Genomic DNA, 16,952 nt, shown 5'->3' with positions numbered 1-16,952 from the left:
AAAAGTCATGTAGGGTTGCAACAATTAGATTCTTTCTTTTTTTTTTCTTTTTTTTTTTTTAACTTATTTTACTAGAAGAAGGAAGAATTAGGTAACAATATTGGTGTCTCATTAGCCACTATTATTCGAATCGCGAACTCTTAGTCACTCGACTATCTACGATTAATTAATTAAACTAAGGTTCTAAGTTAATGTTTGTTCATTAATGATTAATTAATGTGTGTTTACAATATAATTTTTGGAGTGTTAATTGCTGTTTACAAGGAACGGGATAGGAGAATGTAGGGCTGGGCATAAAACACCGAAAACTGAATTACCGAACCGAACCGAGGGTTTCGGTATTTCGGTATTCGGTATTTCGATTTTCGATTCGGTTTTCGGTAATAAAATTTAAAAAGTTCGGTATTCGGTATTCGGTAATTATAAGTTTGGTAATTCGGTATTTCCCGAATACCGAAATTCTATGGATTCGTTTGTACCGGTACTTGTAGGACTGCTCAATAACGAGAACAATCCTGATATTATGCTTCTTGCTGCCCGGGCTCTTACGCACTTGGTTGATGTTTTGCCCTCTTCGTGTGCTGCTGTTGTCCATTATGGAGCTGTTTCATGCTTTGTAACGCGGTTGCTTACAATTGAATACATGGACTTGGCTGAACAGGTGAGTGAATTAGTTTGTACATGTGTCCAACAAGGAAAAAAATGATCTTGAAAATTATACTCCCAGTATAACTAATCCATAACTATTATTTGCGGTCTCTATATTATCATCCTTGCATAAATATGCCTTGAACCAAATAACCCTGAAGTGCTGTTTCTAATGTAGAACCATCATTATCATTTGCTAAGTATTGGTTTTTTAAAGCTGTGATGCTAATGTTTTACCTTTTAACAGTCTTTGCAAGCTCTAAAGAAGATATCTCAGGAACACCCAATTGCTTGTTTGAGGGCCGGTGCACAGTGAACTCGACTTAATATGGTATTATCGAATACCGTACCGAATCGAAGTTTGATTTACCGATTACCGAATTACTAAACCGAAGTTCAAAAGTTCGGTATTTGGTATCTACTTTCAATTACCGATTACCGAATTATCAAACCTGAACTTTAAAAAAAATCGAACCGAATACCGAACGTCCACCCCTAGGAGAAAGAATGATCCATGGACAGGTCAACAGATAAAAAATCATCAAAGTACACTAGTTGTGCATCATGAGGCTGGGGAACCCCACCAATTAGGCATAGCTATCTTTTGTCAATCAGGTGGCGGATACACTGGCCAGGGTGGGCCCTAAGTTGTCAATCATTTTGTGCAGTGGACAGTTTCAACTTTGTTTGTATCAGAAAAGCTAGAAGCAGACAAAGCAGAAACTCCTGTTGTTAGGCTAAAGTGGGCCAAATTGTTTTGTTGATTCGGGTTGTTGAAATGGTAGAAAACTTTTATGAAAAATTATATTTGGCACAATTATTTTTGTCACAAACCGACGCAAATGGTAATAAAATTGTAACTTTACATGGTTTTCAAGGAATCTTGGCTCTTTATTATATATTATTATTATTATTATTATTATTATTATTATTATTATTATTATTATGTGCTATTGCATCAATTCCCATCTTGAAAAAAAATATTATAATTGAGACTTTCTCTCACTTAAGCTAATCATAGTTTATGTTCTTAATAAATATTTTCAGATTTTTTAATGTGAAGTGACCAATAGCCCTATTTTTTTTATAGTAGGTGTATTATGTATACATATGATATTTGGCCTAGAGTGTATTTTTTTCTTCTTTTTCTTTTTGCTTTGGTATCTCAAAGTGTTTCTATTTTTCCTGTAAATAGAGTATTACATATTGGTTATATGCATACGGTATTTAGCCTAGAATGTATTTTTTTTTCTTCTTTTTCTTTTTTGTTTTGGTATCTGAAAGTGTTTGTAATTTTCTTGTAAATAAAGTATTATATATTGGCTATATACATACGGTATTTGGTTTTTATTGGACGTTATCTATTGAAGAGTGAAATAATTTGAATGAATGATTAATGGTTGTTGTTTAATTTTGTATTATTTTTTGTTGAACTCCATATTGCTATTTCTTGTGAATGCAGTGTCAAATCATTATTTATTAACATAACGAATCAAGTCACTTTTAGTGTTGAAGTAACTATGAACTAAAATTAGTTATAACCTTATTATAGATGAGCTCACAATTACCGATCAGTAATGTAAAACAACAAGGAGAATCGTTACTGATCAGTAATGTAAAACAATGAGGAGAATCATTACCGATCATAGCGTAAACAAGTTCGTAACGTAAAAAATCCAAACTAAGCATGAATATCATGAAATGCTGCCAATTTGATTATGAGAATGCAACAAACCAATATTTTGCATTGAATTTCCTATTAAATATTGAAAAGTCATTTATTTTACCATTTTACTCTATTAAAAAATGCAGCTAACTAAATTTTCGTTCCAAAAAATGTCGAATGCTATTGCAGCGAAATTGGTCAAGGTCTTGGTTTAGAACCCTTAGGTCCCGAGTTCGAGTCTAGGTGAGCGCATTTAGAACTTTCTCTTTCATTTTTTCTTTCACTTATATGATCACCAAACTTAAACAAATCAAGTACTAGTATACTTTCATCCTTTTGAACACCAAAACTCACTTAGTTTAACTATTTGATTGAGAAAACACTAAGACTTTGAACGAAATGTCATGTCATGTAACGACCTGTTTGGTCGTTATAGTGTTTTCGGTATTTTTGCTCGTTCCCGAGCATTGATTAGCTCACTTTTGATCCGAGGGGACCGTTGACACGCTTCCCGAGGTGTCTGGATTGGATTCGAGCAACTTTTGGGAATATATAGGCTTAAAGTGAAAAATGTTTGATCCGAAATTGACTTTAGGGTAAACAGACCCTTTTCGAAATTTCGTCGATTCCGAGAGGTCTGGATGGTCGTTTAGTACTTGGATGTGTATTTGGTTCGCTTCCTAATGCACTTAGATGCATTTCGGGACTTGGGTTGGCAAATTGGAATTAAGGTATCGAGGGTTGACTCGATTAACGAGACCTCCGTTGGGAATTTTGAGGCCACGGGCAGGTTCATAGCGCGTTTTTATGTATGTCTATGTATATGGTATGTGAGCAGATGGCCTCGGGAACTAGTCGAAAAATCGGATCGAATTGTGAAACTTAGAAAGTTTTCCGGTGTCTGGTGCCCGCTTTGGCGGCACCAGCAACGGTACCGCTGGGGCGGTAACCCTGTCGCTGAAGCGGTTCAAGCGTTTTAGGCTTGACCGGTGAAGCGATCAGGTGACCGCTGAAGCGGCACCGCTGGAGCGGTCCCAGTGTCGTGAAGCGGGTGACGGGTAGTTTATAAAATTAATGAAATGTTACGGCGCTTCAGCGGTCCCAATGCCGTGAAGCGGGTGACGGGCAGTTTGTAAATTTAATAAAGTGTTAAAAGCCCTTTGACCCTCATTATGTCTAATTTTGATATTTGAGCTTGAGGAACTGTTCTTAGGGATATTTGGAGGAGAATCTTGGAGGTAAATCTTGCTTATTTCTTCATTCTTCCTTTAACCATTATCATGTTAGATTCCCCCTTTTCCCTTAATAAACCCATGGTGATGGGAGTTGAAAGAGGGCTGTGGAAGAATATTGTCTCTAGGATTACTAATGATAAATTGTTTATGCTAGATATTGACTCATCTAAGCTTATTAATTATATATCTTCCACTTTAAGCGTTGAATTTCAGAATTGAAGACTTAGGGTTTATACCTAATTTGGGGCAGAAATTAGGCTAATCCTTGAATTAAATCAACAATTAGTGGTTGGGTTAAGCCCGTTTTTCCAATTTCTAGGGTTAGAATTGACCTAATTGAAATAATAGCAATATTAGTATCATTCTTCATGATTTCTAATATAGAATTCGATTATGCTTAGACTACTTTGGTTCTGAGGTTCAGCGGAAAGGCAAGGCAAAATAGTGAGTTGTTGGTGTTGCGGTTCGGCCATCCAGGTAGGTTATGGCTTACCCCTTTGTGAGACTTCGTATAGCGAAGCACATATTTAGATTATATTGTCGGAAACAACATGTGAACCTTCGGGTAAGAAGTTGGGTTAGATATTGCCTTAGGTTAGGCCCTGTTATGTGTTGGGACTAGCCACCCTGTTGTGTTGTGGTTGACTATTCTATTGTATTGGCTTGAAGCCATGAGTTGTTGGTAGATATTACCTCCTGTTATTCATCTTGAGTCGGATATATTGTTGGTATAACCACTATTGGTATTATGATATTAATATATTGTTGGCATACCCACTATTGGTATTATGATATGATACATTGTTGGCATACCCACCATTGGTATTGTGATATGATACATTGTTGGCATACCCACTATTGGTATTGTGATATTGATATATTGTTGGCATACCCACTGCTGATATTATGATATGATACATTGTTTGCGTACCCCATTGTTGGTACTTGTGAGATTGAACTTGATTGTTGATGTTGATACACGCATTGCATACATTCTCACTCATTCATGATGCATGGCCGATACCCGGTGATGATCCGGAATCGTTGAATGTGTGAAACTGATATTTGACAAACTCTTTACTTGAGTGATTGTGAGAGAGCCGATGTTCGAGGTTCAATTCCGAAATCGTTGATTGTGCGAAACTAATATTTGACAAACTCTTTTACTTGAGTGATTGTGAGAAGGCCGATGTCCGAGGTTCAATTCCGGAATCGTTGATTGTGCGAAACTGATATTTGACAGACTCTTTTACTTGAGTAATTGTGAGATGGCCGATGTCCGATGATCTATGACGGCATCGTTGTTGCATGGCTGATTCCGATGATGTTCCGGAATCGTTGTTAGTGCATAGACTCTGCGGGTCCCCCAGGGTGGTGTCGGTGAGAACCCCTCGTGGGCAAAGATCCGGGGTTCCGCCTTTCTGTTAGGCAAAGATCCGGGACGGGTGGCACTTAGACTTCGCGAGTCACGCTGGGTTGTGTTACCGAGACGTCGATATTTCCGTCCGGAGTACATGTGTACACCTCATTTGCATGGCATTCATACCATTATGGCATTGCATCGCATTATGATTTGATTGAGATGCTTGATGATTAGATTGTGATGTTTGATTGGATCGAATATATTCCGGCTTGACATATTTGAGATTAGATGCTTACATAGGCGATGACGGATACTCGGTTGTGATTATATTGTCTTATGCTTGGTTGGTTTATTTGCTTATCTGAATTGTGTTAGCTATGCTTAGTCGGCCGATGATGCCTATCAATACTGTTGTTTGTACTGACCTGCACTTGCTGCATTCTTTTATGAATGTAGAGTATCAGGTCGGATCCACTTCCGTGACCTGTGGCTAATAGATGCGTTCAGCTTTCTCTCGAGTTTCCAGGGTGAGCATGGTCGTCCGCTGACCTATAAGACTTTCTTATCATATGTCCTATTTATATCAGAGACATAGACATTTTATGTATTAGTATTTCAGATTGTATTATTCCCCTTAGATGCTCTTGTATTATTTAGACTAGACCCTGGGGGTGTTTATTGTCTTCCGCACTTTCTACTACTTATATATAGATATATCGTGAGGGTTATGTATTTGTTCTATTCCGTTGTTTGAATTCATTCTTTCATGTATTTATTCATTGTTAGGTTGAGGGTTTGCTTACCGAGGTGGGAAGGTAAGTGCCTGCACAACCTAAGCAAAATGGGTCCACTACAAAAAAAAAAAAGGGCAATTTACGGAGGTTGAAAGTTGGAATTCGCGGGGGTTTTAGCCTCCACTAATTGCTTGAGGAGGCTAAAACCCCCACGAATTGCAACTTTCAACCTCCGCAAATTACAAATTTTTTGGTAGTGGTCGTTACATGTCACATACTCATTTGTTTGAAGATAACACGTTAACGTATCTAATACTTTGAATGCAGTGTCAACTCATTAATTCTTAACAAAATGAATCAAGCCACTTTTGGTGTTGAAGCAACTATGAACTAAAATGAGTTATAACCTTATTATAAATGAGTTCACAATTACCGAACGGTAATGTAAAACAATGAAGAGAATCGTTAACGATCATAGTGTACACAAGTTCGTAATGTAAAAAACCCAAACGAAACATGAATATCATGAATTGCTGCAAATTTGATTATGAGATTGCAACAAACCTATATTTTGCATTGAATTTCTTATTAAATATTGAAAAGTCATTTATTTTACCATTTTGCTCTATTAAAAAAGGCAGCTAAATAAATATTCGTTCCAAGAAATGACGAATGTTGTTGCAGCAAAATTGGTCAAGGTCCACGTTTAGAACCCTTAGGTCCCGAGTTCGAGTCTAGGTACACGCATATAGTGAAAACATTTTTTTTTTCACTTTGATATTGGGCTGCATTTCTCATCTCCTGAATATTTCGGTTGTGGTTGTTTGGGCCCAATTTCTTTGACCAGCCCAATGCATCTTTATGTTCACAACAAACAACCCACAAAATAAAATTTGTCCACTAAAATATAATACTTCAATTTATACCATATAAATATATGATAAACAATACACAAATCCCCATTCCATTGGTTTTTTACAATGTAATTCTTTGGATATATAGAAAAAGTTGGTAAAACAAATGACTTTTCAATATTTAATAGGAAATTCAATGAAAAATATTGGTTAGTTTCAATCAAAGTCAACCATAGTGTTGACTACTTGTTAAATCCACTATTTAAAAAAATGAATTTAATGGAATCAAAACATGTTAAATTAACAAGTTTAAATCTAATTTTGTCAATTCAGCTAAGTGTTATCTTTTGAATAGAGCAAAATGGTAAAGGAAATGACTTTTCAATATTTAATAGGAAATTCGATGCAAAATATTGTTACCATAGTTACATTCACATATGTATATAAAAATTTGATGAAATTGAATCAACACTCAGCAGACCTTTTACTAAATCTTAACTAATACTTAGCTAAACTGATTGAATTAGAGTTAAACTTGCAAACTATTACTCAATTCTATTCAATACTTAACTAATTAAAACAATTCATGTTAAATTCACTATTTTCGTTTAGATTGATTGAATTAGATCTAAACTTACTAATTGCTTCTCAATTCTAGCTAATTAGTAATGACAATGCTAAGTTGAGAAAGTTCAATGTTTCATTTAAAGTCAACCATAGAGTTGACTACATGTTAAATTCACTATTTTCGTTTAAATTGATTGAATTAGATCTAAACTTACTAATTGCTACCCAATTCTATCTAATTACTTAACTAAATTGAGATAATTCGATGTCTCATTTAAAGTTAATCACAGTGTGGATTACTTATATATGTAGAATTGTATTTGAATTTGAGGATTTCGCTTATGATGTAGTCTGTGAGAAGCTAAGTTCCATTTTTTGCTTTAGCAAGTATGTGACTATCTGACTAGACCAGTCTAATCGACGATGAACATCAAATTACTTAGCACTTATTAAAGTTATACTTCTCGTAAGAATATATTTATTATGGATTTGTTCTATTTTATTGTTAATTATGTTGTGCAAAATGTAAATTTAAATTGTAGCATTTTCTTGTCAAAACTAATGGGTTACTCGTTCAGTCAATTTTTACGTGTTATGTATTAACTTGACATGCCTATTAAGAAGCCAAAAATAGAATGCAAAAGAAGTGACAATTACTAAATAAAATCACAATTACTTTACTTTATATTTATAACATCATTTAAAAGTCGTATCAGAGCTTATTTTATATCAAACTTAGCTCTGATACCACTTTTATTTTTATTTTACTTACGTATTTTAGCAAATTAAAAAGTTTATTGCTTTTATCTAATATAAAAAAGACATATGTAAACTTATAAATTCAAAAATCTATATATTATTAAAAAGAGGATAGTTTGCCATAGGTTTGGCGAGAAACCCTGGAGTCTAAAGGGTTCAAGTTGAGTAGGACCAAGACAGAATATTTGGAGTGCAAGTTCAACGATGCATCGCATGAGGCTGGTGTAAAAGTGAGACTTGGTACGCAGGTCATTCAAAAGAAAGGAAGTTTGAAGTATCTTGGGTCTATTATCCAAGGGAATGACGAGATTGATGATGATGTCACACACCGCATTGGGGCAGGGTGGATGAAATGGAGGCTAGCATCCGGAGTCTTATATAACGAGAAGGTGTCTCCAAAACTTAAGGGCAAGTTCTACAGAGCAGTGGCTAGAGCAACTATGTTGAATGGGGCGGAGTGTTGGCCAGTCAAGAACTCTCATGTTCAGAAGATTAAAGTTGTAGAAATGAGGATGTTGCGATGGATGTGGGGGCATACTAGGACAGATAAGATAAGAAATGAAGATATCCGGGACAAAGTGGGAGTGGCCTCAATGTATGATAAGATGCGGGAAATGAGGTAGAGATGGTTTGGTCATATACAGAGGAGATGCACGGATGCTCCAGTACGGAGGCATGAGAGGTTGGCTATGTACGGTATTAGGAGAGGGAAAGGTAGGCCGAAGAATTATTGGGGAGAGGAGATTAGACAGGACATAGCGAAGGTACAGCTTAGTAAGGACATGACCTTAGATAGGAAGCTATGGAGGTCAAGGATTAGGGTAGAAAGGTAGTAGGTAGGAGTGCGTTGCACTACTTTGTAGGCCTATAGTGGGAGTCGTAGTATTATTTTCTTGACCTTCGACTTCTGTTACATGCTGTTATTTCTTGTACTGCGATCAGTCCATTTGTATATCGACTGTAGTTACTACCTTTTCATAATGCTATATTATGTTTTTTACCTTATGCATTACTGCCTCTTTTTCATGCTTGCTTTATCATGGCCTTTTCGCTCTCGTTATGTTCATTTTCATACTGCTTTGATCCATTTGTATGTATCTAACCTTTTTGTCAAGTTTTCTCTTGAGCCTAGGGTCTTTCGAAAATAGCCTCTCTATCTTCCAAGGTAGAGGTAAGGTCTGCGTACACTCTACCCTCCCCAGACCCTACAATGTGGGATTTCACTGAGTATGTTGTTGTTGTGTTTCCATTTGGTGTGTTTCTTTCAATATTTATATGCTTTATACGTTATTCCTTCATTGTCAGCTTATGATACCTACTGAGTACTAGTGGTTGTACTCACCTACACTTGCTGCACTATTTTTTGGTACAGATACAGATCTGTGCTCTAGTTCCATACCTCAGGGCTAATGCCGAGGCTATCACATTCTAGATTCTAGATTGAGTTACAGTCTGACCGCAGCCCTGGATTTCCTCTATTTATGTTATTTTGTCTCTTTTATTTAGAGACAGTTTTCTTCTTCTGTATATTCAAAGACTTGTAAAATTTTATTAGAACCTTTTATTTGACTAAGTTACTTTTCGCACTTATATATCTATGTTGAGACTATTGGATAATGTGGCAGCGTATTTAATTCTTTATTTTACTTTATAAATGCATTGCTATTTCAGGGATGGTTTGCCTACCTAGTGCGATAGTGTAGGTGCCATTATGACCCGCGAAATTGGATCATGAAAAATTGCTATTAGAGCCTTAGGTTCACCGGTCTCATGAATACAAGAACAATGCCTAGTAGAGTCTTACAGATTGGTACGTAGACGTCTGTACCCATCCTCTAGGGCTATAGGGCATTAAGGAAACTTTCACTCTTTCATTCATTTCGTGTTAACTTGTTCAAGCTAAATATCTGACTTTACATATGGTGAGGACACGCACAAAGGTGGCTAAGGATTAGGCGCCGGCACCTCCTGCCAGAGGGGTAGCACGTGGAAGGGGTCGGGGTAGAGGTCGGAGTAAGAGTAGACCATGTGGAGCAGCACCTGCTAGAGGCTGGGCACTAGTGATGAGTTAGACCCGTGCTAGATGAGTGTCTTTCGAGCCGGAGATTGAGCATAAGATGGAGCATGAGATTGAGCATGAGGACGAGCCTATTGAGAAAGAGGAGCCGCGGAGACCCAAGGACCATATGAGATCATTGCTGCATCAGTCTTACAGGATTCTATAGTGCGTATTCTTAGCCTTCTTGAGGATTTGACCCGGACCAGTGCATTCTAGGCTACACCAGATGGGTCATAGACTAGAGTTGGAGGGCAGACACCTGACAGTTTCAGACTCCGGGAACACAACCTGCCGCCGTTGTGGCTCCCCGCATTGATGAGATCCCAGCACCTGATTTTACTCCTCATAGTCCCTGGACCAGCTATGACCTGTGACGAGCAGAAGATATTTGATCAGTTCACCAGGATGAGCCCTCCCTGGTTCTATAGAACTCTCGAAGAGGACGCATATGAGTTCATCGTCAGTTGTCATAATAGGCTTCACAAGTTGAGTGTAGTAGAGTCTCATTGGATTGATTATGTTTCTTATCAGTTGATTGGGGATGCCAAGAAGTGGTGAAGATCTTACACTGAGTGCTGACCAGCTGGGTCGCCTTCGTTGACTTGGACTCAGTTCTTTTAGGTATTTTTGGAGAAGTATGTTCCTCGTAGCTTGAGAGACAGGAAGAGGAACGAGTTCATCGACTTGGAGCAGAGAGGGTTATCTGTTGTAGAATATGAGTCTCAATTTGATGCTCTGGCCCACTATGCTACGCTGTTACTCCCCACTAGTGAGGCATTTTATGAAGGGCTTGGCCCTTCCTCTTAGTTTGCTGACATTGCAGGTAGTATCTTCTGGGGCTTAATTTCAGGTAGTGGTGGAACACGCCAAGGAGGTTGAGTTAGTGAGATGGCAGGCACATAAAGAGGTAACGACAAGAGGATTCACAGAGTTGTTGGTTTCAGTGGTTCCTCTCCTAGGAGCTGGGGACGTTCTGGCAGAGGTCATCATTACCATGCTAGTCGTCCCATTCAGTCAACACTTTAAATTTTATAAGGTTGTTCTTCTGGACACAGTGAGTATCGTTCGTGGCAGATATCTCGGGGTTCTTATTCCTGACACTCAGGTCGAGGAGGACATACTGGATCTTCAGTATCAGTGCATCAGCCCACGATGATCATGACTTCCTATGAATGTGTGGACCAATGTCCCAGACTTAGACAAAGTGGATCCCAACAGAGTTCACGGGTACAGGCACCTAGACCTCTAGCATAGCTAGGTAGAAGAGGTGGATATTCGAGTAGAGGGGGTTCACATCCTGGCAGAGGTAGTCATCAGCCTGGTAGAGGTAGTTCTCAGTAAGCTAGGGGTAGAGTTCAGTCAAGCCGTGGTGGTCGAGGTGGTACACAGTTCGATGGTGGACGAGGTTATTTATATGCTTTTCTTGGTAGGCCAGAGGCTGATGTTTCTGATGTGGTTATCATAGGTACTATTTCGGTTTGTCATCGGTTTGCTATAATATTATTTGATCCAGCCTCTACCTACTCTTATGTGTTTACTTACTCTGCTTCGGGTCTGGATATGTTATGTGAGTCGCTTGGCTTTCCTATTATTGTTTCTACTCTTGTTGGGGATTTTGTAGTGGTGGATTGGGTGAATCGATCTTTTATTGTTACTTTGATGGGATATGACACTTGGGCTGATATAAAGATGTTAGACATGATAGATTTTGACATTATCTTAGGTATGGATTGGTTGTCTCCTTATCATGATATCTTGGATTGTCATGCCAAGACCGCTACGTTAGCCATACGGGGAGTTTCTAGGTTAGAGTGGAAGGGAGCTACTAGTCACGCGCCGAAGAAGGGTATATCCTACCTTAGAGCCCGACGGATGGTTGAGAAGGGGTGTTTGTCTTATTTGGCCTATGCTCGGGATACTAGTTCAGACACTCATCCACTTGAGTTAGTGCTTATGGTGAGAGAGTTTCCCGATGTTTCCTATAGACTTACCAAGTGTTCCATCGGATCGTGACATTGATTTCTCCATCGATTTGGAGCTGGACACCAAGCCTATTTCTATTCTGCCATATCAGATGGCGCCACCGGAGTTGAAGAAATTGAAGGAGCAATTACAGGATATGTTGAGTAAGGGATTCATTAGACCTAGTGGTTCACCTTGGGGTGCTTCGATGCTGTTTATGAATAAGAAGGATGCGAATGTGTATCGATGATCGGCAGTTGAATAGGGTTACAATAAAAAACAGGTATCCCATTCCTCATATTTATGACTTATTTGATCAGCTTCAGGTGCTTCGATCTTTTCTAAGATCGATTTGAGGTCCGGTTATCACCTATTGAAGATTAGGGTGAAGGATATCCCTACGACAATTTTTAGGATCCACTATGATCATTTTGAGTTCTTGGATATGTCCTTTGGGCTAATCCATGCCCCAACAGCCTTTATGGACTTGATGAACGGTGTTTTCAGGCCGTACTTGGATTCTTTTGTGATCGTCTTCATTGATGATATTCTAATTTACTCTCGCAGTAGAGAGGGGCATTTGAAGATTGTAGTTGGAATTTTGAAGGAGAAGAAACTCTACGCTAAGTCTTCGAAGTGTGAGTTCTAGCTTAGTTCTGTGGCATTTTTGGGGCATGTGGTATCAAAGGATGGTATTATGGTAGATCCTAAGAAGATTGGGGATGTTCATGATTGGGTTAGACCTACTTCAGTTATTAAGATTCAGAGTTTCTATGGTCTTGCTAGTTATTGTCACTGTTTTGTGGAGGGCTTCTCATATATTGAATCTCCTTTGACTAGACTGACTCAGAAGAATGTGGCTTTCCAATGGTCGGATGACTGTGATGCGAGTTTCCAAAAGCTCAAGACTTTGTTGACTTTAGCCCCGATTTTCACTTTACTTGTGGAGGGAGAGGGCTTTACCATATATTGTGATGCTTCATGGATCGGATTGGGTATGTTTTGATGCAGAAAGGAAAGGTCATAGCCTATGCTTCGAGGCAGTTGAAGGTGCACGAAATGAATTATCCCACTCATGACTTGGAGTCAGCGGCGGTGGTATTTACTTTCAAGATTAAGAGACATTATCTTCATGGTGTAAATTGTGAGGCGTTTGCCAATCACCGGAGTCTTCAACACATATTCAATCAGAAGGATCTCAATTTGAGGTAACAGAGATGGTTGGAGTTGCTTAAGGACTATGACATGAGCATTCTTTATCATCCGACGAGGCCAATGTAGTGGTGGATGCCCTGAGTCGGAAGTCAGTAAGAGTTATAGATCTTTTACGGAGTGTTTCAAATATTGATAAGTTGCAATCTGATAAGTAAGTTCCCTATTTCTATTCAAACCTCCAAGAACATGTGGGTAGCTTTTCTTGGTTACATGTTGGAGAGTGTCCTTTGGAGATGGATGTTCATTCTTTGGCAAATAGCATGGTAAGACTTGATTTTTTGGAACCTGGCAAGAATATAGCTTGTGTGGAGGCATGGTCTTCTTTAGTGGAGCAGACTAGGGCTTGATAGTTTGATGATATGAAGTTGCATAAAATTAAGGACAAGGTGTTGCAAGGAAAGGTCAAAGAGACAATTATAGAGGAAAAAGGTGTTTTTGGATCAAGGGTCGCGTATGTGTTTCCCAGTGGGGGATTTTCTTAGATTGATCATAGAGGAGGCTCACAATTCTAGGTACTCTATTCATCCGGGAGCTACAAAGATGTATCGGGATTTGAAACAGCATTACTGGTGGTGTAGTATAAAAAGGGATATAGCAGGATTTGTGTCTCGGTATTTGTCCAACAAGTGAAATACAAGCACCAAAAGCCTAGTGGGATTACTCAGAGGATGCCCATTCTCGAGTGGAAGTGAGAACGGATTGCTATGGACTTTGTGGTAGGATTAACGCGAACTTTGAGGAAGTTTAATGTTATTTGGGTCATTGTGAACCGTTTGACCAAGTCTTCCCACTTCATATTGATTCAGACTACTTACAATTCAAATAAGTTGGCCAAGATCTACATCACGGAGATAGTTCGTTTGTATGGGGTGCCCATTTCTATCATTTCGGATTGAAGGACATAGTTCACATCTCATTTTTGGCGGTCTATGCAGAAGGAGTTGGGTACCCTAGTTGAGCTCAGTACAACATTTCACCCTCAGACTGATGGACAGTCTGAGCGGACTATTCAGATCCTTGAGGACATATTACGAGCCTGTGTAATTGATTTTGGTAGTCATTGGGATCAGTTCTTAGTCTTGGTGGAGTTTGCTTACAACAATAGTTACCATTCAAGCATTTAGATGGCCTGTTTGAGGCATTATATGGTAGGAGGTGTGATTCGCCTGTTGATTGGTTTGATGCTTTTGAGGTTAGACCTTGAGGTATGGATTTGCTACGAGATTCACTGGACAAGGTCAAGTTGATTCTGGAGAGGCTTCTCACTGCACAGAGGAGGCAGAAGAGTTTTACGGATCAAAAGGTTTGTGATTTGGAGTTCATGGTTGGTGAGCCAGTTCTGTTGAAGGTTTCACCCATGAAGGGTGTGATGAGGTTTGGGAAGAAAGGCAAATTCAGTCCGAGATACATTGGCCCATTTGAGATTGTTCAGCGTATTGGTGAGGTGGCATATGAGTTGGCTTTGCCATCTGGTCTATCAGGTGTTCATCCCATATTTCATGTTTCGATGATCAAGAAGTACCACTCAGACAGTTAGCATGTGATTCAGCTGGATTCTGTGTTGCTTGATAAAATACTTTTGAGGAAGAGGCGATTGCTATTCTGGACAGACATATTCGAAAGCTGAGATCCAAAGAGGTAGCTTCGGTGAAGCTTCAACGAAAGTATCGTCTAGTCGAGTAGGTTACTTGGGAGATCGAGTTAGACATGCGAAGTAGATATCCCCAGCTTTTAATCGAATCATATACCTTCTTTTCTTTACGTTCGAGAATGAACATGTGTTTAAATGGTGGATAATGTAACGACCCGTTAGGTCGTATTAGTGATTTTACCTATTTTTCCCTAAACGATCCCTCTCTTAGCTTTATTTTGGTGTATTTGACTTATAGGAATGGGTGGCGTTGTTATCAAGGCAGTCAGATTAGTATCGGAGTGAAAACCCTAAGTTTTGTGTTTTGATTTTGGGAAAGCTTTGACTAATAATTGACTTTTGGGCAAACGTGTCCGAAATGGTGACCCATGGGGAACTCGCGAGGTCCGTATACCTACCCGACATCATTTCTCTTCGGGTTCCTAGCCTTTTAGGGCTTCCAAATGTTCAAACTCAGTCTGTAGGCTCACATTACATGTCACCTAGCCAATTTGGCTCTCATTATCAGCATCATTCCGTCCGGAACCATTTCCTCTCGGACCTTACACACATATCCTCAAATGCACATGTGATACTTAATAAGGCATGAATATGGCATGCACAACTATAAGAAATCAAGTTAAGCAGTAAAGACTCAGTCTATAAACAAGTACTTTTATAAGTGATGAGAACATGCAATCACAAACAAGACAGGTAATAAGCATAGAAGCAATAAATACGGGACCTCATATCTCAATCACAGACACGATCAATCTATGCTATCAATTAATGCTCAAAGCATGGCATTCAGACCGGACTATACAGTTGAAACTACACAAATACCCATATCATGGTATCGGTACCCGATACAAGTGCTCGTCACCTCACAAGTATCGGGACCCCCTTTAACTACCCCATCATCCCCTCTTATTAATCCAATTAGATCAACCACGATACTCTAATTAAGGTCAAAAGTCTCAACTTGCCTGAATTGAAGCCTGACGATCACAACAAAGCCTTGCCCTTTCGTAAAGCCTCTGAATGATCTCAATCTGTTTCAACACAGATTATACGTAAGAATACGAGTCAATCAGTATCCTAACTGCCATGTAAAAGATTCGGGTCTATAAAGTCATCCCAAAAACCTCATTCTAAACCCTAATTTCATAGGGAAATCGTGTCCAACAAGGTCAAATTATTACCTATGAATTTATACGAACCCAGCAATACCCATACTAGTATAAATTATATTCAAGTCCAAGAATATACCTAAAAAGGGATTCTGAGCCCCGAAGGGTAAAACAAGATATTCGACTTTCCAATAGGTTACCCATGATCTATGGAGTCTAGATACCAAGAATCAATCAAATCCCACATCAATTTCATGATTAATTTAAGAAATCCCCAAAATCCACTTAGGGTTCATAACCCTTCAAACCTTTATCCTAAATCATGATTTCTAGCATGAAATTCTTTAATAATCAATCATATAATCAAAAAGGAAGGTTAGAACTAGCTAAAAACCCTCCAAACCGAGCTCCCAAGCTCCAAATATATGAATAGAATGAATGAGTTCGAAGTGTGGAATTAAATCACATTTTATCCAGCGATTCCCGCCCCTGAGCTCAAAGTTTAGCACCTGCGGACCCGCTTTGGCTTCCCAAAACCTCACAGGTGTAAGGTCCACTTACCAGGTAACTCGCTGCAGATGCGGCCCCGCCCCTACGGACAATTTCACCAGAAGCGGCCCAAGCCCAACTTATCCCTCTCTCTCACCTGCGTCCCACCACGTGTAGGTGCGGCCACGCAGGTGCAAGCCCAGTCTCGCAGGTGTGACAATACAAGAAACAGCAAAATTATGCAACTTTCGAACTTCGATCCGACACCAAAAACTCATCCAAGACCTCCCAGACATAAACCAAATATGCAAACCAGTTTTAAAATATGCTATGAACTCACTCGTGCCCTCAGAATTTCCAAAAGAGATAATCTTGACCTAGTGTTGACCGAGGTCAATTCCAATTCTCGTAAAACTAGTTTCCAACCATAAGTCCAAAATAACCCCGAGTCCCTCAGGAACTGAACCAACTGCTCAACCAAGTCATAATCGATATTCCAGACCTAATGGACTTGACAAAACTTCCAAAAAGACTCATTTACCCCTAATGTTGACTTTGGTCAACCAAACACTTAAGGACTTCCAAAAATCCCATTTTCTTACTCAAATCTCATCTGAATACCTCGGGAATTGCACCACCCA

At 39.0% G+C, this 16,952-nt stretch overlaps 1 protein-coding gene across 1 annotated transcript; it reads left to right on the top strand.

The window, feature by feature from the left end:
- The first annotated feature begins 337 nt into the window (after nucleotides 1-337).
- Nucleotides 338-964, top strand: LOC132639511 (E3 ubiquitin-protein ligase UPL3-like). The gene is made up of 2 exons (XM_060355956.1): nucleotides 338-661; nucleotides 896-964. The coding sequence occupies exons 1-2, from the start codon at nucleotides 464-466 to the stop codon at nucleotides 962-964; spliced, it is 267 nt and encodes an 88-aa protein (XP_060211939.1). The 5' UTR covers nucleotides 338-463.
- The last annotated feature ends 15,988 nt before the right edge of the window (nucleotides 965-16,952 follow it).

Source organism: Lycium barbarum, chromosome 5 (assembly GCF_019175385.1).
Source record: "Lycium barbarum isolate Lr01 chromosome 5, ASM1917538v2, whole genome shotgun sequence".
In the NCBI taxonomy this organism is placed as follows: Eukaryota; Viridiplantae; Streptophyta; class Magnoliopsida; order Solanales; family Solanaceae; genus Lycium; species Lycium barbarum.
This window is presented reverse-complemented; position numbering and strand designations above follow the sequence as displayed.